Source organism: Chenopodium quinoa, unplaced genomic scaffold, assembly GCF_001683475.1.
Source record: "Chenopodium quinoa cultivar QQ74 unplaced genomic scaffold, ASM168347v1, whole genome shotgun sequence".
Classification (NCBI taxonomy): Eukaryota; Viridiplantae; Streptophyta; class Magnoliopsida; order Caryophyllales; family Amaranthaceae; genus Chenopodium; species Chenopodium quinoa.
Window position 1 is genome coordinate 1,984,995 of NW_018745523.1, and position 27,001 is coordinate 2,011,995.

The 27,001-nt window shown below is 34.1% G+C and overlaps 5 protein-coding genes across 5 annotated transcripts; 2 read left to right on the forward strand and 3 right to left on the reverse strand.

The window, feature by feature from the left end:
• Window positions 1-466: 466 nt before the first annotated feature.
• Window positions 467-4,573, reverse strand: LOC110715595. The gene is made up of 9 exons (XM_021894187.1): window positions 3,973-4,573; window positions 3,380-3,456; window positions 2,572-2,800; window positions 2,309-2,463; window positions 2,081-2,126; window positions 1,905-1,996; window positions 1,708-1,804; window positions 1,436-1,492; window positions 467-1,267 (listed from the first exon to the last, which is right to left on the reverse strand). The coding sequence occupies exons 1-9, from the start codon at window positions 4,111-4,113 to the stop codon at window positions 1,196-1,198; spliced, it is 966 nt and encodes a 321-aa protein (XP_021749879.1). The 5' UTR covers window positions 4,114-4,573; the 3' UTR covers window positions 467-1,195.
• Window positions 4,574-8,598: 4,025 nt separating this feature from the next.
• Window positions 8,599-9,777, forward strand: LOC110715451 (glutathione S-transferase T3-like). The gene has a single exon (XM_021894031.1). The coding sequence runs from the start codon at window positions 8,599-8,601 to the stop codon at window positions 9,775-9,777; it is 1,179 nt and encodes a 392-aa protein (XP_021749723.1).
• A 492-nt stretch (window positions 9,778-10,269) lies between these two features.
• LOC110715452 (putative nuclease HARBI1) lies at window positions 10,270-11,658 on the forward strand. The gene has a single exon (XM_021894032.1). The coding sequence runs from the start codon at window positions 10,270-10,272 to the stop codon at window positions 11,656-11,658; it is 1,389 nt and encodes a 462-aa protein (XP_021749724.1).
• A 3,706-nt stretch (window positions 11,659-15,364) lies between these two features.
• On the reverse strand, window positions 15,365-19,335 carry LOC110715453. The gene is made up of 3 exons (XM_021894033.1): window positions 19,260-19,335; window positions 16,725-19,118; window positions 15,365-16,461 (listed from the first exon to the last, which is right to left on the reverse strand). Exons 1-3 carry the CDS (start codon window positions 19,333-19,335, stop codon window positions 15,365-15,367), a joined length of 3,567 nt encoding a protein of 1,188 aa, XP_021749725.1.
• A 107-nt stretch (window positions 19,336-19,442) lies between these two features.
• On the reverse strand, window positions 19,443-20,814 carry LOC110715454. Its single transcript, XM_021894034.1, has 2 exons — window positions 19,891-20,814; window positions 19,443-19,697 (listed from the first exon to the last, which is right to left on the reverse strand). Exons 1-2 carry the CDS (start codon window positions 20,812-20,814, stop codon window positions 19,443-19,445), a joined length of 1,179 nt encoding a protein of 392 aa, XP_021749726.1.
• Window positions 20,815-27,001: the final 6,187 nt, after the last annotated feature.

Consider the following 27,001-nt stretch of genomic DNA (forward strand, 5'->3'; position numbering starts at 1 on the left):
CCAGAGTAATAGAAATAGATGAATAGAAATTGAAGTTGGTCCGATTCATTACGAAGACTACTAAAATATATTTTATACTCTATCACGCCCCCTTGAAAGTGGGGGGTGAATGAAATTCAAACCCGTGACCTTTATGTCACAATGGCTCCGATACCATGTTAGAGGACCAACTCAACCAAAAGTTTAAGCTGATGGTTGAGGCTCAGAAATATATTTTATACTCTATCAAATTGAATTATAATTTTATTCAAAAAATAATTACATTATAACTCTCATAAATTATCATATAATTTTATTTTTTGTATTATAATTTTTCTTGGAGCGAAGGAATTAGTTCAAAATGTACCACATCTATTATTTATAATATATTCTAATCAATTAAAATAACAATACTTCAAAATCTAATATAATTTTATTATTATGTGTAAACCTACCTATCATCGGGTCGGATCACGAGTCATTTCGGACAGGGTCATTATTTCAGGTTACGGGTCAAGAAATGTTTTCACCAATATTATTATTATTAGTCATTACATGCCTACTACATAGTTTAAATTGTCACAAAATTATAACACATAATTTCCTAACTAATTTGTATCAATGATATGTTTTAAAATTTGACATATAGATTAATAATTAATCTTAAAATTCAATAAACAATTCAGGCATCGCACGGGCACAAAACTAGTAAGTATATATAAAGCCCAATTATAGGAAAAGTTATGGGAAAGCACTTCAAAAAAAAGAAAAAAAATGGCATTCAAGTGAAACCTTGGGTTCCAACTTCCAACCTTCATTGTTTATAAATACATTACGTCTATGAACAATTTATCCAGGCCAGAACTTTAGATACATGGACAAAATTGGCAAAATGATCATATCTAATCTACCTCCTTAAAATCAACATTCCTTCTGATTTTCAGAAGAATCAGAACTGACTATGCTGGTGCTCCTATTAATTTACCTACACTTACACTCTACTATACAAATTTTAATAAAAGTATAAAAAAAAAAAAAAATTTAAAAAAAAAAAGTATGATTCGTGTTTGATTTATATGTTGCTCTTCATTCACTGCAATTACTTAATTGTTCTGCAAGAAGTTTAGCAGCTTCGCGATGTAATGGTAAGCTTGTCTCAGAAAAACCAAAAGCACTTGTTTTTGCTTGTGCAACTATGCTGGTTACAAGTTTGACTCTAACTCTTGGGTTGTTGAACTATAATCATAGTAGATTTCTTGGTGCTTCTTCCATTGGGGAGAGAAGTTGCCTAGGCCAAAAGCACAAAATGGTAAGACTTGGTTCATTAAACTCACTAACAGAAAAGCAAAATTAAAAAAATGAAGTTGATGTATAAAGGTGAATAAATAACAGCAAGTTGTTGAATGTTAGCAAACAGTAAATATAATACTCATCATAGTAATTAGTAAGTACTTACCACTCCAATGTGCCATTTTTGATCGCAAAAATCGTTGTAGGTAGAAGCATCCATCACCTGCGAAAAACAAAAGATTTAGAGACTTGTTTGCATAAAAGACCAATGCAAAGTGCTAATTTGATTTAATGTTTAATTTTTTTGTGACCAGTACTTGTCATTTTCACTTTGCTTATAACACAAACTATAGTTGTGACATCTATCAAATTTGTAAAGACCACAATTTTGCTGATATACAAACAATTTAGAAATCAGTTTGGTAGCAGAGAGCTTACAACAGTATAAATTGGAGGAACTGTTAGTCCTCCTTGAGACTTCTCTGTCGGTATAACAGAAAAGCGTGGAGCCAAATCTTGTGAGCGGAATGTCCACCTGCAAAGGCATTGATGAGATTTCCTCTACAAACATTAAGTTATCCATGAAAACCAAAAATGCACCTTTTGCAGGATAAGAAAGCTAAATAGATTCATACCCTATGTATAAGAAAATGCAATATTGTGCCCATTCTCGAACCAGCAGCCTGATCCAGTAAGTCTCTGGAGAATCATCCACATTTATGTATATCTGAAATGGCAAAATAGTTAATTTACTCGTATGATACACAGACTTCAAAGTTCCAAAAATCACAGCAGGGTCAAGAAGGCATACCGCTGCTTCTGCTAAAGCTACCAGCTGCATTGCCACCCGAAATTTCCTGTAATGCAGAACATAACAGCAACCAGTTAAGTAAAGGAAGCGAACACTGGCAAAATTGCTTTATGATAGAAAATAGTGATACACTCTTCACTAAGAAATGCAAAGAAAGAAACATCGGTATTGTGATGATGAGGCCTATTATTTAGGGACAAAGGAAGTTACAGAGTTACAGCCACATACTTGAACATGACATATTTTGAACGCACTGCATCATGCATAGCACGAACATCATCATCTTCTATAACACTAAGCTGCTCTCTCAGAGACAGCAAGTTCTGAGATATATGGTGGAAGATCACCGAAAATGAAATGAAGTAGTTGAGCAGCAAAAGAGCCTGAACCAAATCAAGCCAACAATTCATCATCAAAATGTAGTTTAAAAAACCTATGTAGAATCGTTAAAAAAACAATGCAAATCAAGATGCTGTAAATAAAGTACTTACAGTAAAATATGGTACAGAAGCTCTATAACCAACTAGAGTCAGGTAAAATATACACCCAAGTGCAGCTGTAGTCCGTCTCTCATATAATGACAGATGCTCGCACAGGATGCAGTAACCATGAGCAATGAGCAGGAAGGACACAAAAGAAGCTGTCTGAAAGAGGACTCCGGTTACATACACCCCAAAGGACATCCATAGAGAACACACTTCGGAATAAAAGCAAGAATACCTGCATATACATAAACAATTCGGATGAAACGTGTGATCATCAATTATAGTACAGTACTGCAGACCTGCAGTTATGCAAAAATGATTCAGAAAACTTTGTAGCATCCATTTTGCGTGTAAAGTTCCTTGAATCTAATCAAACTTCCCACATTAGGCAGGAAGATTATCAAATTCTTCATACAAATTCAACTCAAGGAGTAGGCCAGGAAGATGCAAACTTCTTATAACTTTCATCAGTTAATTCGTTTGGAAATCGTTTTAGTAGCAACAATTTCACAACTAGAGAGTTTATACATTCATTGATTCTTACAGCAAATCACCATGGTATATGCATTAGTCCATTATATCTTCGGTACCGATAAACACATTAACATTTGCTTGCTTCTTTTACCAAGTGAAAAGGCTTAGGTGCTCATATATTTACCTTGGAAAGTTAGAATCTATATATATGTATTCAATGTGTTTATAATCTGAATGTAGAAATTTATTCATCCAGAGATATAATCAGTAACATGTTGAGGAAAATCAAAATTAGAAAATAAAATTTAATTAAAATTCTAAGAAAGGGATTGAAACATACCAAAAGAGGAATGATAGCATAAGCTGCAGTGTTTTAATTAATGGAACTGATGCCAACGTCCATTGCAGATTATTATTCTGTTATTATCATAATTCAAACAAAAAATGAAAATCAGAGAAACAAAGAGAAACTAAATAACATGCAAAAAAAAATTAAAAAATTTAAAAATGAAAATCCTCCCACATGATTAATCAAGCTTCAACTACTCTACCCCAAAACTCAAAACAATCCATATTGCATGACTTTTTCCGTTTAGAACAAATTCACCAATAACTCCAAATTAAAAAAATACAAACAGCAAAAAAATCAGAGCTTTAATTAACTTCCTAAAAACATTTTTAAAACTTTATAGTTTGTCAATCAAAAAAAATTGAAGTGGGTTACTCCAAAACAAACCTACCAATTAGAACTATCAAAAACTAAACCGACCTGACTTGACATGACGACATAACTAACAACTTAACCTGACCCTACATAACTCGATTAAACATGAGTTCATGACCCAACCCAAATAAAAAAATAAAACACCCGAATTGACAGCTCTACGCGAACACGTAAAATCAAATGCAACAAAAAAAAGGCAAGAAAAGAACCTGAAGATGGCGGTTTCGCCAGGTGAGAAAAGCCCAGGAAAGACTAGAAACAAACCAAACGGAAGACAAAGTAAAATAAAGAGAAGGAAGAGGACGATATGATTCATTAACACCCCAAGACATGTTGCTAACTTGATGCATTTGAATTTGCAAATGTTACAAAGTTTGAAAAGGGATTTGGGATTAATTAATATAAATACAAGTGTATAATTTATTAAGTAGACTTGTATTTGAAATGGATTAAGGAAAGAAAAAGGAGTTGTCAAAAAAAAAAGGAAAGAAAAAGGATTGTGTAAGGCACTATTAAAAAAACATAAAAGGAGGGAGTCACGTCTTGTTAATTAAAGGTTGGTATGACTTGTAGACATGTTGTAGTAGTGTATGTCCCTTAAATAGGTGCATCAACTCCACCTTCAACTAACCATATTGTACAAGGATTTGGAACATTGTTTTATGACTTTTGAGGTATTTTGTCTTGTTTTCGATATTAAATTTGTGTATCTTGTTTATCTTGGGTGAAATTTTTGGAAATTACTTGTATTAGTTAATAAAAAAAATATATAACTTTTTTTTTTTTTATAAAAAATACATCCAATTGTCAAACTAGGTTGGTGCCCCTTATGATGTCCGGGTTAAAATGTCAAGTGTTGATGTCTCGTGTTCTGGCAAAATTTAACTAAATATATAACAAATTTTAGCACATAAATATAAATATAAAAACATCATTTTAAAAAATTCAAATAAATCGTACATCCCCTCGTCATCTAGTTTATCCAATTTTTTTATCCTAATAAATAAAAAATATATTTACAAAAATCCTATGTGTCAAACTAACATTTAATCTTGTAAAAAAAAAAAACTAATATTTAATTGTTACCTATGTGGCGCGACACTAGACGAATAGTTGAAACGTCAAATATCTCTGCGTTGTGACCTTTTTAGATTTATATATTAGTTCTATAATATGATATGTATATCCTTCACACTAAGGAGTTGTTCTCATTGACTAAAATGAACTAAACTGAATTGAAATGAATATTTTATTAGAGAAGGAAATTAGGAGCTGAAATAAAATGAACTAAACTGAAAATAATCGTATTAAAATAAGCACTAAATATTTTTCATTTTATGCTCGTCCAAAAATAATGATTTATACTAGTTCTAGCCGTAGATGCTCAATTATTTTATTGCAGCATGTAAAGATATTCTGATAATCTAATCCAATATAATCACATACACGTTGACCCATCCAATTAATTAGATATTATCCAATAATTATCTGGCTATGCTTAGAACAGGTAAATTCTACAGTATTTAATTATTATTTTTTTGGAAAAAAAAAATAATAAAACTACCAAACTTTTGTTATTTTATTAGGTTAATTTAATTATGTTGTTATTATAGAAATCAAACATACAAAGATGGTGAACCATGTTTGTAGGATAGATGCTCTTGAATGAAGTCGTCACGTATAACAAAATCACTTTCTCTTTTATTTTTTCCAACTAATTGTACATCATTTACTTGAAAAGTATGAGACAAAGCCACGCAAATATGAAATTCATGAAACATATGATCGGAAATAAGCAACATTTACTACATCATCAAAAGAGTTCCTCACTTTTAATATAAAATAAATGAATGTTATCTTCAAAGCAATAAGAGTTGGGAATACTCCTTAGACCGTGTATTACTCGTACTATTGTACAGTTACATGCAAGATACTCCCTTGTTTGAAATTAGATTTTCACTTATTTGAATTTTCAGATTGAACTTAAACATCTCGAATGAGTTAAAGTAAGGTGAAAAAATTAAACAAAGCAGGAATGATACAAAGCCCTAACTAGCTAACCCTGTTACATCAAGTATCAATGTGAATGATATTCGATGTCCCTCCTTGTGAAATTGATTTAAGCATGAGCCAAAATTATTTTCCTTTCGAGGGTGTTGGGAGGGTGTTGGAGGGGAGGGATCAAGCTAAGGAGAGGGGCCGGGGAACGTTTTGCATTGTTGAGTCATCATTACAAGTGGTGCTATTCAAAACAAAAATAATTTTAATCATAAACCATTATTTTATAGTGGAAATAATCGAAAATTCTACAGTAAATGACGCGTACTGCTATGTACCACTAAAGCAACGTACCGCAATGTACCACTAATAAATTTAATAAAATATATTATTTATTTTTTGCATTTTTTAAACACAAGTTGACTTTAGCTAAGATGGTGATGAATTGCATTATCACTTTGATTAGCAGTTCAAGGATCAAATCTTTGTGATCACCATATTTTTTTTCTTTCTCATATTTTTAATTTTTTTTTTATTTATTTCACATCATACAACCTCTATAGATTACTCTTAGGACTACTTTATATATAAAAAACACTTATCAATTTTGGATCCTTCTCAATTTATTAGTTCTATTTTTTTCCCTCTAGACTACATTCAAAAAGAAATATCAAATACTTGTTTGATTTATTTGACATCATACACTCTATTTAGATTATTTGTAGAACTACTTTATATACAAAAATACTTATCAATTTTGAATCTTTATCAATTTATTAGAACTAGAAATAAACACTAAAACATAAAATTATTAACTTTGATGTCAGGTCAATCATCATAAACTAAAATTAATAAATAAAAAAAAAATACGATGTACTGTGCAAAATGTAGTCGATCATTTAGCAAGATTTCTACCTCTTGCTACACAAAATATAAGATGCTAGGTATAATAAAGTGGCAGTTGTGTTTTTAACATCATCTCCTTCACCATTAATTATATACACTACTGTAATTAATTAAATCAGGGTTTGCAGAAATTGAATTAACATTAACAATATAAAAAAAGAAAAAAGAAAAAAAAAAAGAGGAGAATCACGAGGGAGAAGAAGAAGATAACCTAACAAATGTGTGTTGATCGAGAATTCGAGATTAAGGTTACGTTTTTCTTTTTAAAACTAAAATTAGGGTTACATTTCAGGTTAATAAAAAGACAGATTGATATTGAAAAAAACTAATAAATTACATCAATTGAATCTTTAAATTATAGATGTGGAATAAAGTTGTCCCCAAATTACAATTTACTTCAAGCTTTAATTGTGATGAATGAAAATAAGCGAAGGAGAAAAAAATTGAAGAACATGAAAATAAAATAATCAGAGTTAAGTGTTTTTTTAATTATAATTTGCCTATATATAATTTAGCAATGCATAGTAGTACATAACGTTTATAGTAAATAGCGGTATTTGTCATGTACTGTAGACTCTCCCGGAAATAATACATTAACCTTTTGATAACATCATAAAAATAATAAGTATTTTGATCCATATATTTAGTTAGTTTAGAAATAAAACTTTTTCTCTATTTCTAAAAGTTTGACTCACTTGACTTACTGCACTATTTTCAATATATACATTATCTTATTATATATACTTCGTATTAATCGTATATATAAGCCTTCAATTACATTTAAGTGAAATTTTTTTAAAAAAATTGTTAAACTTTTAAGAGATTCAAGCACACATCTGACACATGCTAAAATTTTCTTTTATATAAATTATGAAATACAACCAGAGTTATTCTATTAAAAATAGTAATTGAGTTAATATTTAAAAAACAGATATAAGAGCACTCACAGCAGTGAGGAGAAAAGCCCTCACGAGTAAAAATAAGGGTGTAAAAAAAATACCCAAGCATTACGTTAGTGAGGGAAAAAACCCTCACCGTTGAGAGCTATGGAAAACGCACAAGAGTTGAGGGGAAATACTCGTGAACAGTAACAAGTGGGCCCCACTCGTACACGCGTGTTCGCTTTTTTTTCCCTTCTGGCTTGCAAAACGACGTCGTTTTGCCTTAAAGAAGGGCGAAACGACGCCGTTTTGAGGGGCAAAAAGGGAAAAAAAAATAGGGGGCAGCTGGTCTGACGCGCGTCAGACCCAGCCAATGGGGATGCGACACGCGTCAGGCTTTATCCTTCCAACCAATCAGATTTTTTTGCTTTTATTACAACGGTTATATTTTTGTAAGTTAAATATAACCGTTGTAATTATAAAAAAAAAAAAAAACAAAATTCACCAACGGATAGATTTTTTTTTTCTCTATAAATAGACATGCATTTTGATATATTTTGATATACTTTCAAAAAACCTATAAATACTACAAATTTCCTTCTTTTCCCAATTTCTTTGAGTTATTTTCATCATTTTTATTATTATTATTATTCGTAAAAAAAAAAAAAAAAACCTCAGTTATTATTTAGTATTATTATTATTATTATTATTATTATTATTATTATTATAATTATTATTATTATTACTAGTAGTAGTAGTAGTAGTGTTAATTTAAAAAAAGTAGTAGTTTTATTGCTATTCTTATAATTATTATTATTATTATTATTATTATTATTATTATTATTATTAATTTCTTTATTATTATTTCTGTTAAATTTATTAATCCTTGAAAAAAATCGTTTTATTATATTGTCAAAAAAAATTAGTAGTATTATTATTATTATTGTTATTATTATTATTATTATTATTATTATTATTATTATTATTATCATTATTATTATTATTATTATTATTATTATCATTATTATTATTATTATTATTATTTTGCTAATGGATCCTAACAAACCAGATTTTTCTAATTATTTTTCTGATTTGGGTGATGATTTTGTCACTAACCCTCGATTTCAAACCTTCCTTCAACGAATAGCTACTCAATATCCACCGCAACAAACACCTCCTCAATTTCCACCACAACAAACACCTCCTCAATTTCCACCACCACATTCACCTCCTGTTTATCAAGGGAGCAATTCTCAATATGAAGATGAAATGGAAGAAAGTGTTCCAGATACTCCACAATACCCTCCACCTCCTCCAAGAGTGTCTGTCAATCAAAACCAACCACTTACAAAAGGGAGTCGAATGTGGTCTGTTGCGGAGGATGAAACTCTTATTGGTTTGTATCTGCAATTCAGTGAAGATGCAATTGTTGGTACAAACCAAAAAGCATCTGTGCTTTGGAGAAAAATTTCAGCGGCATATGATGAAGCGCAGGCTGAGAAACCTCACATTCTACCACCAAGACCTTTGAGGAGTTTGGAAAGTCGTTGGAGAAGGATGGCAGCTGATTTAATACAATGGAGTAGCTGCTATGACGAAGCAGGAAGGGTTACAGGAAGTGGCTACAACGAAGCAGATCGAATTAATAACGCCAGTAAGTTATTCTATGCTTCCTCCAAGCCTACTCAACATAATTTTAATTGTCACCATGGTTGGGAAATGGTTAAAAATGACCCAAAGTGGAGGACAAAACTTAGGTGGGCATTGTCAAGAGAGGAAAGATTAGTTGTAGGTGATGCCGTCGAAGATGATAGTAGTGGCAGTGATAAGCGATGTAGAACCGTAGAGGAAGGTGATACACCATCCACGGGTTTCTGTTCTGGAGGTCTTCCTCGACCCGATGGTGTTAAAAAGGCAAAGGCCAAGCGTAATAAGGGAAAAGAAGTGGCTTCTGATTCTTCAACCATTGGTGAGCAAATGAAGCAGAATAATGCCTGTAGGGAAACAGAGGCACAAATACGGTTGAAGAAGTTGGATTTTGACATGGAAAGGGAGAGGAGGAAACAAAAACAAGTCGAAATTCAACAAAAACAAGTTGACATACAAGAGAGAAGGCTGAACTATGAAATGCTGCAAGATCTACTTTCAAAGGGTACTGATCTAACTCCCGATGAAGAGGCCTACAAGGAGGAATTACGTGCAATGCTATATGGTAAAAGGCACGTGTGACTTGGAGATTTGGCTTATGTTTTATTTAGTTAATGTTAACTTTATGTTTTATTCAGTTAATTTAATGTACTAGTGTTTATTTAGTTTATGCTAAATTTATGTTTATGTAATGTTAAATTTATTATTAATATTCAGTTAATTCACATGTTTTCTTAGTAATTTGAAATTGATAAAGCTGATATCTGATAAAGATACAATCTGACACGCGTCACATGTCACCTCTGCTCAAACATCAATAACACTGCACAATCACATGCTAAAGTAATGCACTGAATTGTCACCTCTGCTCAAACATCAATAACACTGCACAATCACATGCTAAAATAATGCATTGAATTGTCACCTCGAGTCACATGCAATTTCAATTCCACTTTAACTCACATGCAAACTTACCACTACCATCCAATAATGACTTTCACATTTTCTATATATACCTGTGTTATTATAAACGGAAACAATCCCAAACTCACCAACTACCTAACCAAAATAAAAATGTCTTTCATTTCTTCCACCTCAAGCTCCTCTTCTGATGATTTCTCCAAAAATCATGAATTTGATTGCTTAGTTGATGAGTATGTAGCAAATCACCTACCTCATAGATTACTTCCTCCAGACCAACCACAAGAACCTCCACTAAATAATGAAACTGAACTATCAACGGAGCCCAAAAGGGATAGGGAAAGAGAAAAAGGGCATGTGCAACTATACAACGATTATTTCGCGAATAATCCAGTGTATAACGACAACCAATTCCGACGTAGATTCCGTATGCAACGGTCATTGTTCTGCCGCATTATGAGCAAAGTGGTTGAGGGGGATCAATTCTTCCAGCAACGTCGAAATGCAGCTGGGAAGCTTGGTTTATCACCGTTGCAGAAATGCACCGCTGCAATAAGAATGTTAGCGTATGGCGTAGCCGCAGACGCTGTGGATGAATATTTACGTCTCGGCCAAACAACCTCTAGGCAGGCATTGCAACATTTCTGTCAAGGGGTTATTTCACAATTTGAAAGTGAATATCTACGAAAACCTACAGATGAAGGTTTAAGGAGAATCCTTCATCAAAATGATCTGCGTGGTTTTCCAGGGATGATTGGTAGTATAGACTGCATGCATTGGGAGTGGAAGAATTGTCCTACTGCTTGGAAGGCACAATATGCTGGTCGTAGCAAGAGTGCAACTCTCATTCTTGAAGCTGTTGCTGATCAGGATCTATGGATTTGGCATGCGTTCTTTGGAATGCCTGGGTCATGTAACGATTTGAATGTCCTTTACCGTTCACCGGTATTTGATGATGTTTTACAAGGTCATGCACCACCCATAAATTTTACGGTTAATGGACATCAATATGAGTTGGGCTACTACTTGGCCGATGGGATTTACCCGAGATGGCCGACTTTTATACAGGGTATAACACATCCTCATGTTAGAAAAGACAAGTTGTTTGCTGATCAACAAGCAGCAGTTCGGAAAGACGTCGAACGGGCTTTCGGAGTTTTACAAGCTAGGTTCGCTATACTACGACAACCAGCACTTGCATACGACGAAGATATTCTCTGTGTTATTATGAAAGCCTGTATAATAATGCACAACATGATCGTCGAGGATGAACGACACAACTACGCACGTGCAGATGTTTTGAGACGATACTACGAAGAAGATCGACCACAACGTACGGTGAGGCGGGCAGACCCGAGCACAAGTGCCACGGTGTTTAACAACGAGCCATTTGAATTCAACGTCGGGCGACCACCCAACATTGATTTCAACACGTATTTGGAGAGAAGGATTTCCCTTCGTGATAGAGAAATTCATTCATCTCTGAAACAAGATTTAGTGGAGCACATATGGCAGAACTTTCGTCATAATGCGGTTGAATAAATAATTTTTTAGTTTGTTATTTGTAACCGTATCGTTATTTATGTTTTAATACTCGTGTTTGTATTTTATTTTAGTAGAACCACTTTTATCTAGTTCGTACTTGTACCGTTATTTAACATCCCATGTGTTTGTATTACCGTTATTGAAGTTCCCATGTGACTATTTAATGTGTTCATTACAAAAATGTGCTACTAATTCAAATGTTAAATTATAAATAAAACGTAATTGAAAAATAAATAAAAATTATTAATTATAATTAAAACGTAATTGACAAATAAAAAACAATCTTATTAAGTTATAATTGAAACGTAATTGAAAAATAAATATAAAAATTATAAATTTTTATTATATTATTTTTAAACGTAATTGAAAAGTAAATATAAAACTTATAAATTGTTATTAAATTATACATTTTTATTAAATTATTTTTAAATGTAATTAAAAAATAAATTATTTTCACATATTTTAATTGTATTGGAAAATTAAATATGTAGTATAAACATTATTTCAAAATAAAGATAAAATAAAAAGATGATGTGTATTATGGGGGGGTATAGTAAATAGTGGAGGAAAAAGTGATGAGAGGTTTTTTTTTCTCCTCATTGATGTAGTGAAAAAAACATTTGATGAGAGAAATTGTATGGGAGGAGTGAGAAAGTGGGTAGAGAGAGATTGAGAGGTTTTTTTTTTCCTCACTGCTGATAGTGGTCTAATGTACTTTGTATGTATGTAATTAGTAAAATTGAAATATTTTATCAAAGTTGATGAACTATATAACCTCAATTAGTAGTATTGTTTAAATATTGATGGCGTAGGATCGGATATGCCAAAAACTAGAAAAATTGCTAACCTCCCCCCTTCTTTAAAAGTAATAAAAATTACATACGTACTATGTTAGATTCATACTATTTTAATTTGGACATACTAGTTTCTTATTTATTTATTTATATATTTTAATTAACAAAAACAATAATAAATTGAAAAATTCAGCAATACGCAATGTCAACGACTCTTGTACTAAAATGGGGGTTGACCCAATTTTAATTCGTGGCTTAAATACAAAACTAGTACATGTATTGAGAAAACAGTTATGAAAATGGACCACCAAACCATACTAAGTTTGTGGCAAAAATAACTAATTTTATGTTATTTGACTTAATACATTATTGTTATAACGAGGCCTTAACAAAAGAGGTATTCTTGTTCACTAACTTTTGATGCAGTTGAACATAAAATTAAATAAGAAGAAATATAAAGTCATTAGGTAAACAAACTCACTACTCATTATATACCTTAAGTTTTCATTTGGAAATTCAGCCACTCCATATTAAACCCTCATGAAGAAACAGTTTAGGTATTTAAATTGGACCAATCAAATAGATAACCAAAAATTTTAAGTGGATTTGTATAGATAATAACCAATTAACTAAACATACTAAAGAGTTTTAGGTGATTATAAACACTGTCATGAGATTTTTTTTTATTTATTTATTTTTTTCAGCTAATTAATACTATGTGTGAGTGTGTTAATGTGTTTTTAACCCAAATTTATTTATAGGCACTGATGCACATAGATACTTGGTACATTACATGTTATTTACAAACACTAGGGTGTATAAATGTATATTATATGTTACATGCGCTCTAATGTGTAATAGAGGTTCTACAAATACAAAGGGTGTTATCTTGATCAGAAAGTTATTCAAATATATAATTGTTTTAATAAATTTATATATGATCTTTGATATTTAGAAATATGACTGTATTTCCATAGCATACTTCCTCAAAGAGTAATTTTTTTTAGTTACAACAGCTTTCATTTCACATTTGTCAATGCATTATTTCAATTACTCACAAGTCATATTTTTAAATATCAATAGGTTGGTAAAGAATATTAAATTATGAACAATATACTCCATCCGTTCCACAATGTTCCTACTTTGACCAAATTTGTCTCAAAAAAAATTATAAACATGAACTATAAACATAATTGTGGAACAGAAGAAGTATAAGAAAAGACAATTTTAACAAAACTACACGTGCTTAATCTTTTGTTAACTACAATCAATTAAATTAGTTAAAATAGAGTCAAAGTGTAGCAAATAAAAGGAAACGAATTATAGAAGGAGAAGCATATTCAAGGTTGATAACAATTTTCAAGCAATGTACTTTCAAAATCAAAAATAATTTCAAGCAGACACTAGCATTGACCCATTGACTGTCCCAGATCCAAAGAAGATGGGCTGTCAAACTTATCAAGCCCATTTAGTCTGGCCCAAACAATCATATTCTTGGTTTGCCTAAAGCCCATTAAGCCTAGCTTGAGATTTTCTCCCGAGTCCAAAAAACGAGATCGAAACAATGGCCATTGAATTCGCCAAGAAACGAAGCTGCACATTTTTTATTGACTACTGATGTTTAGCAGTTTAGATTAGATGTTGTGATCCTTGTGTGATTAATTATTCACTCTGTTTCCTTAAGTTTAACTCGTATTTTAGGTTTTACTTATTGTTACTCCTTACGGCCTTACGGGTTTTTTTTTTTAAAATGTATTACTACTACTTTCTTCGTCCTAAAATATGTGGGACGTTGAACTTTTTTCCCTATTCATTATTAACTTTGATTATAATTTTTTACTATTATAATAAAAAAAAATTATCATAAAATACGTTGGTCCATATGTGTTAATATAAAATTTCATTATATGATTTTTAAAATAATTTTTATCACTATTCATAATAATAATAATAATTTTTATTAATATTTGATTATATATATTTAAAAAAAAAAAATCAAACTAATGCATTGACATGTGTGTAAAGTTGACAGTATCAGATATTTTGGGACAGAGAAAATAGTATATAAATTTATTAAATCCAACTAGACATGACCGTGATTTTTTTCTTTTTTTTTTTTAAACTAAAAAGATCAAAGTGGAGAATGAATATATTTGTCAAACATTAAAATGATAAATGATAAATAAAAAGAAAAATGCATGTTTAATGAGCAAGCTTCAAATCAATCAAATTGAAATGACTTTTGATGATGGATGAACGGTTGAGAAACTTAAATTCGAGAACAATGTTGAGAGTGATGACTTTATTGTGGTAGATGATGAATGAAGTGAAATGAGCTTCAAAAATGACACCTTGTTTCACTTGTTTTATTTCTTTGAATTTGATTTTGCAAGGTATCAATCATATGATTTTATTATTGATACGTTGTATTTTTATTATTTTGCATTATAAAAGTAATGTACAATTATAGTTAACTAAGGAGCGAGAACAGTTCAGAATCTCTCATAAGTCCACCCGACCTGAGTTAACGGGTCAAGCCTTTAAGAGTGGGTGGGGCCGTGGGGAAAAAGGGAATCCCTCATTCCCTCCCCTAAAGAGGTTTATAATTCCATAACCTCATGGTTGTGTGATACAAACTTTCCACTAGATCAATCCTTGTTTTATATGATTAGGCATAAGTAGGATTACATACGAGTAGTCGAGTACATAACAATATGGCATAGTGAAGGCATTTTTTTTATTATTTTAAGTGATAAGACGGGGACTTGTTTATAGGGAAAGATTTCTTATTAATTGTTTGTTTCTCATGAATTTGATCCCTATATCTCAGCAGGGATATAAAGTGATGTCACTACTTTACCACCTCAACCTCACATAGTTTTTTTTTTTGAGGGAAAGCGGTTAGTGCATTAATTCAAAGAAAGTGTATCCAAAAGTACATACGGGGAAATTTCATCTGGAACGAGAAATTCCCATAATTGTTCACGACCATACGACACTAACTTAGCTAAGTGATGAGCAACGAAGTTACCCTCACGCTTCACATGAGACCAAAAAATGGAAGAAAAGTTCGAACTAACAGCAATTATATCTTCCAACACGCAATCCACCGATGCCAAGGAGAAGGTGTTCTTCTTTATTTTGGAAACTAGCTGCAAACAATCTGCCTCAAGAATTACATCATTGTAGCCCTGGTCCCTCACCTTCCGTAGCCCAAAAAGGGCAGCCTTGCTCTCAGCAATCAAGGGCTCCCATCGCGCTCTCACCCTGCTAACTATCGAGAACAGAACCCGGCCCCTGCTGTCGCGAGCTATAACACCAAGCCCCACACATCCTTCATCAGAAATTGAAGCATCCACATTGATCTTCACTACACTAGATGGAGGAGGCATCCATGTTGTTCTTCCAGCAGGTTCATTCGGAGGAGAGGTGCCCCCATAAATCTTCTCTGTATACTCACCATAGTCAACTACCAGTCTACTATGACGGAGGAGGAGAGCCTCATCAGCATCCCAGGCATTTTCGAAGACCCATTTGTTTCGTCGAAACCATATAAACCAAGAAAGGAATAAGCTTCTCTGATAAACCTCTTTTGAGAGATGTTCTGCCCATTTCAATAAGATCTCTCCAAAAGAATCAGAATTCGCCAAGTTGAGAGCTTCCCTACATCCACTATTCAGCCATAACTGATGCGCACTCGGGCACAAAATAATCGCATGGACAGTCGTTTCATCAGCCAAATTGCAGCAGGGACAGAGAGGGTCTTCAATGAGATGGCGATGCTTAAGAAGACTACGGGTAGGCAGGGAATTGGAGCAGCAACGCCATAGAAAATGACGTACCTTTGGGGTAGTCTTAACATTCCAAATCTCAACCCAAAATTTGTCAAAATCATCCAAATTTAGGGAAGAACCTAGCAAGTATGCAGATTTTACCTCATAGTATCCATCCTTAGACCATGCCCATGTGATGGAGTCATTTGGCAGACGCCCACTAATTGGGATTGCTAAGATAGATTGCTTGTCTTAGTCATTAAAGATCTCCAATTTCTCCAAATTCCAGCAGCACCCCTCCACATCAATCAACTTTGCTACTTTATCACATAAATCGGACCTGCTAGCAGTTGTAGTAAAACGACTGTCAACATTAACAAGCAATGGGTCGTTCCATATATTAATATTACGGCCATTTCCAACCCTCCACAGTAAACCTTCCTTCACAAGAGCCTTAGAACTCCATATACTCGCCAAGAGTAGCTCAAAACTGGACCAAGAGCAGCCTCAAAAATGGACATCTTCGGATAATATTTAGCCTTCAAAACCCGGCTAACAAGAGAGTGATCATTTGTAGCAAGACGCCATATCTGTTTACCAAGAAGGGCTACATTAAAAATCCCCAAGTCCCTAAACCCCATTCCCCCAAGGAACTTCAGTTGACATAGTGCATCCCAACTCTTCCAATGAATTTTTCTACCCTTCTCATTCGACCCCCACCAAAACCGAGCCATCATACTATGAATCTCATTAATCAAATTGCTTAGGAATCTATACACACCCATAAGATATGTTGGAATTGCTTGGATAACGGACTTCAAAAGCACTTCCTTCCCGGGTCTCGACAACAACTTTTCTTTCCAACCTTGAACCTTCTTCCATATCCGATCTTTAACAAATGCAAAAACCGCTTTCTTCGATCTCCCTATCTTAGTTGGCAAACCAAGATATTTCACATGGCTCTCCACCATTTTCATACCAAGTACGGAGCTAAGAGTGATCCTAGAAGGCAATGGAACCCCTTTACTAAAAGATACTTCTGACTTCTCTAAATTAATCTTTTGCCCGGAAGTTGCTTCGTATTTGTTGAGAATATCAACAATGACGGAACATTCCTGTCGAGTAGCTCTAGTAAAAAGGAGAATATCATCTGCAAAAAACAAGTGAGTAATCTCGGGGCCATTCCTACTTGCCCGAACTCCATGGATCAATTTCCTCTCCGAAGCCAACTGTAACATTCTAGAAAGGACATCAGAAACTAGAATGAAAAGATAAGGGGAAATAGGATCACCTTGACGAAGACCCCTAGATGGAATCAGATCGTTTAAGGGAACCCCATTGATGTTGAAAGAGTAGCTAACTGTGGATACGAAAGTCATAATAGTATCCACCCATGCTCCGGCAAACCCCAACTTAGTCAACAACCTTCTCAAAAATTCCCACTCCACCCGATCATAAGCCTTACTCATATCCAGCTTCTTTGCAATCGAACCCCTGCGACCTTTCGATCTCTTCTTCATGGTATGAAAGAGCTCCAAAGCAATAAGAGCATTATTAGTAATTAACCGTTTGGGAACAAAGGCACTCTGGTTTTCTGTGACCATCCCATGGAGAAGAGGTTTAAGTCTATTAGCCACAGATTTTGAGGCTAATTTGTATAAGACATTGCATAAGGAGATTGGCCGAAATTGAGCAATGCTAGTAGGATCTCTGACTTTCGGGATAAGAGCAACATTAGTACGATTAACATGAGACATCGACACTCTACCAGAAATAATATTATTAACAAATAGAGTCACATCATCACCAACAATATGCCAATATTTCTGGTAAAAAATAGCATGTAAACCACCAGGGTCTGGGGCCTTACAAGGACTCATTTGAGAGAGGGCAGCAAAAATTTCATCTTTAAGGTAGGGGCGACTTAAAGAAAGATTCATACCTTCAGATACTAAACTCGGCACATTAGCAAGGACCTCATTAAGCAAATTATCATCGATCTCGCCACCAGTGAACAAAGAGCCATAAAAATCAAGAATAATTTTTTCCACATCATGTTTACCAGTACGCCAATCTCCATTTGAATCCATGAGCCCTCTGATTCGATTCTTGCTCTTTCGTTGAGACGCTTTATGGTGAAAATATTTAGTGTTGCGATCCCCGTCTCTAATTTCTGATACACTTGAACGAAGGAACCAGTACGCCTCGTTTTTCTCATGAAGGTCATCAAGCATTGCCTCTAATTTATTACACTCATCAAAGTTTGACTGAGAATTCGAACGAAGTTGGGCCTCCTTGAGTGCATCTTCTGCCTCGGAAATCTTCTCACCCAGATCATCAAATGAGTCTTTACTCCATCTTGTCAAATCATTTGCTACTGATAACAATTTGTTCGACATATCGAGATGACTAGCTCCACTCCAAGAGTCTCTAATGACGTCCTCAATGCCCTCAGCAAGTAACCAACAAGTTTCAAACCGAAACCTTTTCTTCATATTTTTCTTCTTCTTGCGTTCCTTAGAGTCAGTATCAAGGAGAATTGCCACATGATCAAATTTAAACTTCGTCAAGTGTGTCACATTTGCCTCACTGAACCATGCGCACCACCTAGTACAACCCACAAATCTGTCCAGTATTTCACGTACTACCTCCCCAGCCGGAGTGCCTCGTTCCCAAGTAACCCACGACCTCTCATAGCCAAGGTCACGTAAGCCACATTCGTCAAGCACCTCCCTAAAAGAGTCTATAACCCGCTGTTCACGCATAACACCTCCTGTCTTCTCATGATGCCCAAGTATCTCGTTGAAATCACCTCCAAGAACAATAGGATAAGGTGAGTCCAAGTAGAGGTCACGTACAAGAGCCCATGTTTTACACTTCAAGGCCTTATCTGCTCAACCATAAACACCTATAAGTCTCCAAATTCGACCCCCAACTTCCTTCACATCCCCACAAATATGATGGTCCGAAAAAGACACTAATGAAAAATCCACCCCTTCCCTCCAATACACGCATAAGCCACCAGATTTACCTCTACTGTCAACACCAACTGACATAGAGAAATTAAATTTCGTTTTTAAATTTTCAGACTTATGTTTGCTAATCATCGTTTCAGACAAGAAAATAATATCCGGGAAAATACCTCTACTCCAATGGCGGAGTGCACGAATTGCACGAGAGTTGCCCGCTCCCCTGCAATTCCAACACAAAATTTTCATTGCTTTTCAGGGGGTTGGCTCAATCCAACTCCCCTTACTTGATTTATCCCGTCTCCGGCAAGTACCAAATTTTCAAGTTTCTGTTTTTTAACAATTTGAGTCTCTGATATCAGCAAGTCATCAGGCACCTCTTCCCTCAGATTTCTTTTCTGTCCTGTCCCCTTCATATTACCACCCTTAAGAGAGCTATCTATCACCCCTTCAAAACTACTAACATTTCTCCTTTTAAATTTCCTTTTAACACCAACTGCCTAATTCGGATTTTCCACCAGATCATGCTCCATCTGAGACACCTCATCTTCCATCCTCTCAATCGCCACTGTAGCTGCATTCTCTTGTGGTACATCGTGTTCCTCACTAGTCTCCTCAGCAATATTGTCACTGCCACCTTCCCCAACAACACTCTTTAGTCGGCACTGCCTTTTGAGTCTTCGAATCAACAACCTTGACTAAGGAAGCTTCACGGGGGCGGGGTGGAGGAAATTGTAGCTTTCTAGCAACACCCGGGGGTCCTAACTTAACAGCATCCGGGTCATTGTAGCTTGGGATACGAACCTTTCTAGCAGAGGTCAACCTCTCTTTAAGCTTCTTCTCCCTCTCAATCTCAGAAGCAGGTTTGCGAATGGTTTTCCTTGGGGACGCTCGCAACCAAGGGCCATATTGATACACTATTTCAGCATTGGTTTCGCTAGCCTCATCTTTGTAAGAACAACTTGAATCGGTGTGATCCAATCTTCCACAGAAAAAGCAAAATTCATCCAGACGTTCGTACTTTAGCGTCACCCACTTAGAGCTTGCGGTACCTACTACCAAGAATAGGCCCCTTCTCAGAGGCTTTCCTACATCGATCATCACCTTCATCCTCACAAACTCGCCCCAACCTAAAGGATCCGTATCATCAATTTCCAGGAACGTGCCCAGGAAATCACCAATTTCGATCAATGTCTTCTTGTTCCTTTTGCTGAAAGGAACATCCACCAATCGCACCCACATAGGGGCATGGTGGAAAAAAACTTCAGAGGGTTGCTCTTCACCGTTTATCTCCCTAATGACAATTAGTTTCCCATCAAAGAACCATGGGCAACCATCGAGGACCATCTCTCTGTCAGCCTCACTATAGAATTGGGAAACAAAAAGGTTTGGCTCCAACATCTTAATCGAAACATTATCGTGTAACTTCCAAATCGAGATCAAAGTTCGTTTCATAGCCTCAACATTAAAGGGCTTAGAGGTCAGAAGTTTTCCTACCAACGAAAGAGCAATTTGATTATTTGAATCATCATCGTCAACAGAATTCTCACCAATAACTTTCGACTCGTCATCCGTTAATCTAATTTTCTCAAAATCGTTCGGTAAATCCTCTACCATGGTGAGAATAGAATTTGCAGGGGAAAGCAGGAAGATTAAGCAAGAATTGAATGATTGAGATCAAGGAAATCAAGAAAACGTAGCAAACCCTAGGCGAGGGACATACGAACCCTAGACGAGGGACTAATTATTGTTAATTTGAAATGAAATAGGTTTCAACCTCACATAGTTAAAAAACACTGGGTTATGCTATATACAATATACTTCTGTACTATATAGACAATATAGTACTCATAGCACTTAATATTGTATTGATATTTCTATTAAACATTTAGTGTTATATTGATATCTAATTTTATTTTGTTTTTGTCTTATTTTCTACCCTTTTGGGCATTTGGCCCATGTTATACCAAGTATGGAGTAGCATTAACTCCGGAATGGACAATGGAGTATTATGTGCATTACTTGTTTTGCCAATCGTAGGAAGCACCCTAAATACATACAACAAAGTAGGTAGAAAATACAAATAATATTTGCTTGGTGGTTGGAAGTTTGGAATTTAAGAGTCGATTCAACTAAGGGCTTGTTCACTTTAACTTGATTTCAGTTCAGTCAGTTCAGCTCTAATCATTTCAACTCCTTAAATCCTTCTCTTATAAAGTATTCATTTTAGCTCAGTTCAGTTCAGTTAAGCTACAATCAGTTTAGTTCAGCTCAGTTTAATAAATGTGAACAGGCCCTAAGTACATGTGTTCAACTTTTTAATTTCTAAAACGTTGGTAAATGAATTAGGGTATGTGAAGTTAATTGGTTGTGAAATTTAGCCATAAGCCAAAATTGTTTGATCCTAAGCTTACTATAACTCACATACATCCATAGCAGTTTGATTAGTACAATAGTACCCTATTCTAGTACTTATTTGTCATTTTGCATGTTCAAGTGATGAAACAACTACAAGCTTTTAGTGGATTTTAAACCAAAAAGAAACCCTCAAGTACGAACCATTAATACAATTGTGCCAAATGGTTTGGCCTCTCATAGTATTTCTTAGCATCTAATGCAACTACCTAGTTAAACAATTATGATGACGCAATAAATTATTGGGCATCGACTATCATAAGCCTTATTTTTTATTGGGCCAATTCTCTTTAAATTGAACATAATGTCTAAGTCATTGGCTACAGAAACAACAATTATATATATTGATAGTCAAATTATGTCTCCAAAACCATTAAAAAAAAATATTAATGCCAATTAGGTAAAATTGGTTTTAATAATCCCAATTTTGATCAATTTTCTTTGAACAACCTCAACTTATATAGGTATTTTTTTTTATAATAATTTAAACTTTTATTATTATTATAAATAATAGTCCCAAAAGGAATCAGCAAAAGCAACAAAAATAACATTTTGAATTATTTTAAGAAGATACTTATATAAGTTGGGATTTTTTTACAAAAATAATCAAAATTTAGGATTATTTAAAGAAAATCAGTCAAAGTTGAGATTATTAAAATTAAGTTTTCCAGCCAATTAATTTGGAACTAAATATTTCTTATATCATACGTCACTTGACAAACTCATAAAGCTACGGAAATGACAATGATATAAATTTATTTTCCAAAACCATTAAAACAAGAATTTATACTAACTAATTGGGAACTGAATATTTCTTATATCATACATCACTTGGCTAGCTAGCTAAGGGCCTGTTCTCATACAATTATTTTTAGTTCAGCTCTAATAAGTTCAATTCAGCTTTAAGAAGTTCAGTTCAGTTCAGCTTATAATTTTTAACTATTATAAACTATTCATTTCAATTCAGTTAAGTTCAGCTCTAATAAGTTAAGTTCAGTTCAGTTCAGTTCATTTCAGTTAATGAGAACAAGCCCTAACTACTCTAAAAATTCTGAAGAGAGAAAAAAAATTGTGTACCAAACTACCAATACAATTATACAAGGAGTCAAGAACTACTAGTATGATTTAATTTGTAAAATTAATTAGTTGGGTCACAAAGAAAAAGATATAAAATTGACAAATTGCATGCACCCTAGAAAAACATATGCCAGCACACCATTTCACACCAAAAGATTTGTGGTTGTGCAGTTTCTGCATAAATCCCAAGGGGCCCCTTTAAATAGAATTGGTCCAAGATTTTATTAGTAGGTATTCGTACATAAGTAGTATGTATAGACTGTAAAAGTCTATGATGTTGATGTTTGCTATAATACTGCTATCGTTATACGTACAGAACAGGTCTATCAAGAGTACAGCTAAATCTTGCTGCAAAACTTTAGAATTTTTATTTGTATTTTACAAATTGTTGTGACCAGGTATTTGATTTTAGTGTAATAAATTCGATTGAATATGAGATATCTAAACTCGTCTTAACTTACAAGAGCAGGTTACACTTGTTAATTGAACATTGTACCACGTAACATTTGTATGGACAATAAAAGGATGACCAAAGAGCTGAGTAAAGGTTGTTGTTAGGAAGAACACATAAACCAAATGCGTAACACAAGAAGCAACATAAGAGTAGGAGTACCTAAATGGACAACACAAAGGCAGGTAGAAGTGTGCAATGCAGACTAACAAGTCACCGAAATAACTGGTATGGAAGGTCGTTGTACATGTGTGTCTAGGCCGTGTGCACCACCACCAAAAGGCTACCCCCTTAATTTGATGTTGTGTAGTGGCCTCTATTATTATAGTTGCTTCGATTAGGTTTACCTACTAGTTATACTTCGTATAAAAGATGGTTTATTAGAGGCTTTTATGTATATAGTTAGAAAAGATTATAATTACTGGCATCTCTAGCTCTAAAGAGTTTATTTGTTGTTGTTATTGTATACACATGTAACAATTTTATGTTACATTTATATTTAATTGTTTCAATTAAGTTACGAGTGCCTTTTGAAAAAATTTCTCACGGTGTTTTATGAGAAGGTGAAAAAGTTTTGTTTCGCATCGAAAAAAAAAATAACTGTGTACGTAATCAATTTACTGAAAATTTGAACTAATCTCATCACAAATTAGATATATTGTACGTAGATGAATGCACGACCAACAAGCACAGGTCGCCAATTGATTGGCTTGACTCATGCTCATTATGACTTAGGGCTTGTTCTCATTGACTGAACTGAACTGAACTGAACTGAGCTGAACTGAACTGAACTGGACTGGACTGACTGAACTGAAATGAATATTTTATAAGAGAAGGAAATTAGGAGCTGAATTGAACTGAACTGAACTGAACTGAATTTCAACATAAGAGAACAGGCCCTTATTTTTATTGGTTCATTAAAAAAAAAAAAAAAAAAAAAAAAAACTCCAATTCTATGAAATTCTTCAATCATATTACTCCAATCCACATTTAACTTGGTTTATAATAGTCACAATAATATGTTATCCACTTAATAGAATTCTTTCCTTCATATTCTCCACTTCTTCAATTTTGTCAAAATGCTTAAAAATTCATTAGTAATGTCAGATAATGTAAACTCCTTGATCAGAGTGATTTTCATTGATCAATATTTATAGGGTTACAATGAGAAACCTAATCATATTAGGTAACATAAGATATGTATAGATATCAAAGATAATCTAATACAAAATATATCCTAAACCTAAGATGAGAATATTCTATGGATATTCTCTATCACACCCCCGCAGTAGGAGCGGGAGAAAATCGGATTCTCAGACTGGAACTGAATCACGCATCGAGCGGTAATAAAGATAGTATGGTAACCCATGATCAAAAGGGAAGTAGTAGACATGTGCCAGTGATGACGTTGAGAAGCAACAACCACGACCTACGTAGAGTAGAGATAAGCACTGCTAGGCCGGAGGAGGAGAAGAGTCGCACACAGACTTAGGCTAAGTTGCAGATCCAAAGAAGAAGAAGCTAAGGGATCAAACCATCATCGGGGAGAAGACACTACACTACTACGTGAAGTCACAATTGAAGAAAAACAAATAAAATTGCACAAGAAAAATATTAAATTCCACCGCTTGAAATTAATCAATTCTCAAAAGAGAAACCTAGGTAGCAAGAATCAATACTCCACAAAGATTCTAAGTGCTGCAACAATAAGAGGAGCCAACTTGATAGCAAAAGAGATGTGCAAAAGTTGACCTTATTCTAGTATACCACCACCAAAACAAAATTTATGTGATTATGTGTAGAAAAACCAATGGGACAATGTAAGAATTATTGTTGGTCATGAGGAGGTGGAAATAGAGTGCGGCACATGGAGTAGGTTGGCAAAAATTGGTACTGCCAGTAGTGGGAGGCGGTAGTGTATGCGATTGCCACCAATGATGGAGGCGGCTTTCGCGGTTGCTACTATCGGTGAGAGGCGCAAGGCTACATAAAGATTCTAAAAAAAAAACTTTGAGAAAAAAAATAAAAAAATATATGTGTGTGTGTTTGCGGAAGCATAAAAAATCTGTGTATATCCCGCCGGTGGGTTTAATTTTCTAACCCACCGGCAGTGTGAGAATTTTTGTATATGATCCCAAGATCTCACCTAAGCTGTGATACCATGTCAGATAATGTAAACTCCTTGATCAGAGTGATTTCCATTGATCAATATTTATAGGGTTATAATGAGAAACCTAATCATATTAGGTAACATAAGATATGTATAGATATCAAAGATATCTTATACAAAATATATCCTAAACCTAAGATGAGAATATTATATGGATATTCTCTATCAAGTAATTCAATTGTGGATTGAACACTATAATGTTTTAATCTTCTTTTGACTTCTTTTCCTTTTACTTCCTTCCCCTAATTCTTATTATTTTTGAATTCCTAACCCATCTAATTGATCGTTATACTTTACACAATTTTAAAGGCACCGTCAATAATCGAGGAGGGAGGAAGGGGGCGGAATTTCCAATTATACCATAAGTACATACAATGAATTCGCTTTTATAAACATCGTGCAAACATATATCAGCATCACAAATTATTGACCTAACTATAATCTATATTATACAAGTACATGTTTTCCATTTTATAGTGATTATTATTGTAGTTCTAAGTTCCTATACTACATACACCACTTTCTTTCCCTTTTCCCTTCACTACCATTCTCCTCACTTGTTCATTAGCTCCCTCCTAGTGATAATTGCATAAAAACGGTGCTTTAATTTGTAGCTCTCACGAAGTTGCAATGGTGCATGCATGTGTTACATTTAATCATGCATAAATCATTAAATTTTATGGTACGTTACAATACTTTAAAGGCGGCAGACAATGACATCTAATTCTTTATATAGTGCATGAACAAAATCTTCTTTCACTAAAATTTGGAAGAACAAAATCTTTTCATCTTTTCTCTTTAATTAGGGCTTTTTTTTAAGAAAAAAAAAGTATTTTTATATTTATAGAACCTTGATTTAGTCTTTGTTTCGAATATACAACTGCCGACAAATCCTTTATTTTGTTTACATGAATCATGATACTGTTATAAATGTATAGGGCCCTAAAATATTTAAATGAGTTGCACATTTCTTATTACAAAAATTAAAGTAGTTAAAGCGACATTTACACATGAAATTAAAATTTCCATGTGATTTTTACTCAATTTCTTTACAATTTTTCATTTTAATTAGTAGGCCATATAGTCCTTACTTTTATAGTTTTATAGGGTCTGTTCACTACTTTACTCTGTTGTAAATTTGTCTTATGCCTTTGGGCTCTAAGTAGCCCTTGGACCAAATGTAACCCAAAAGGGAAGGAAAAATAACGGAGCAAATATAGAAGGCAAAAAATAAAACAAAAAGGAATATTCCAATATCCTATTAGAAAGGGTGAATGAATCTCCCCACAATATTGTAGAGCTGATCAAAACAAGCCCGGCCCGATTTTGGGCAGCATTTTTCGGCCCGACTCGATTTTTTTTTTTTGAGGGGCGGGCTTGGGAATGCATTTTAAAGCTATTTTAGTTCCTTTTTTTTGCCCGACTCGAAAATGGCCCGAAAAGCCCGCACAACCCGTTAATTTTGGGCGGGTTTGGGCATGGAAATTTTGGCCCGAACCGGCCCGACTCGAGAAATGGGCTGATTTTTTATGCCTCTGCCCGACCCAAACCCGACCCCACCCGCCCATTGATCAGGTCTACAATATTGGTACACCTATTGACCTATATGGCAATAACTATTTTTAGCCCATATAATATAGGTGTAGGGGATATTTTTTACTTCCTCCGTTAAATGTTAACTGCAACAAAAG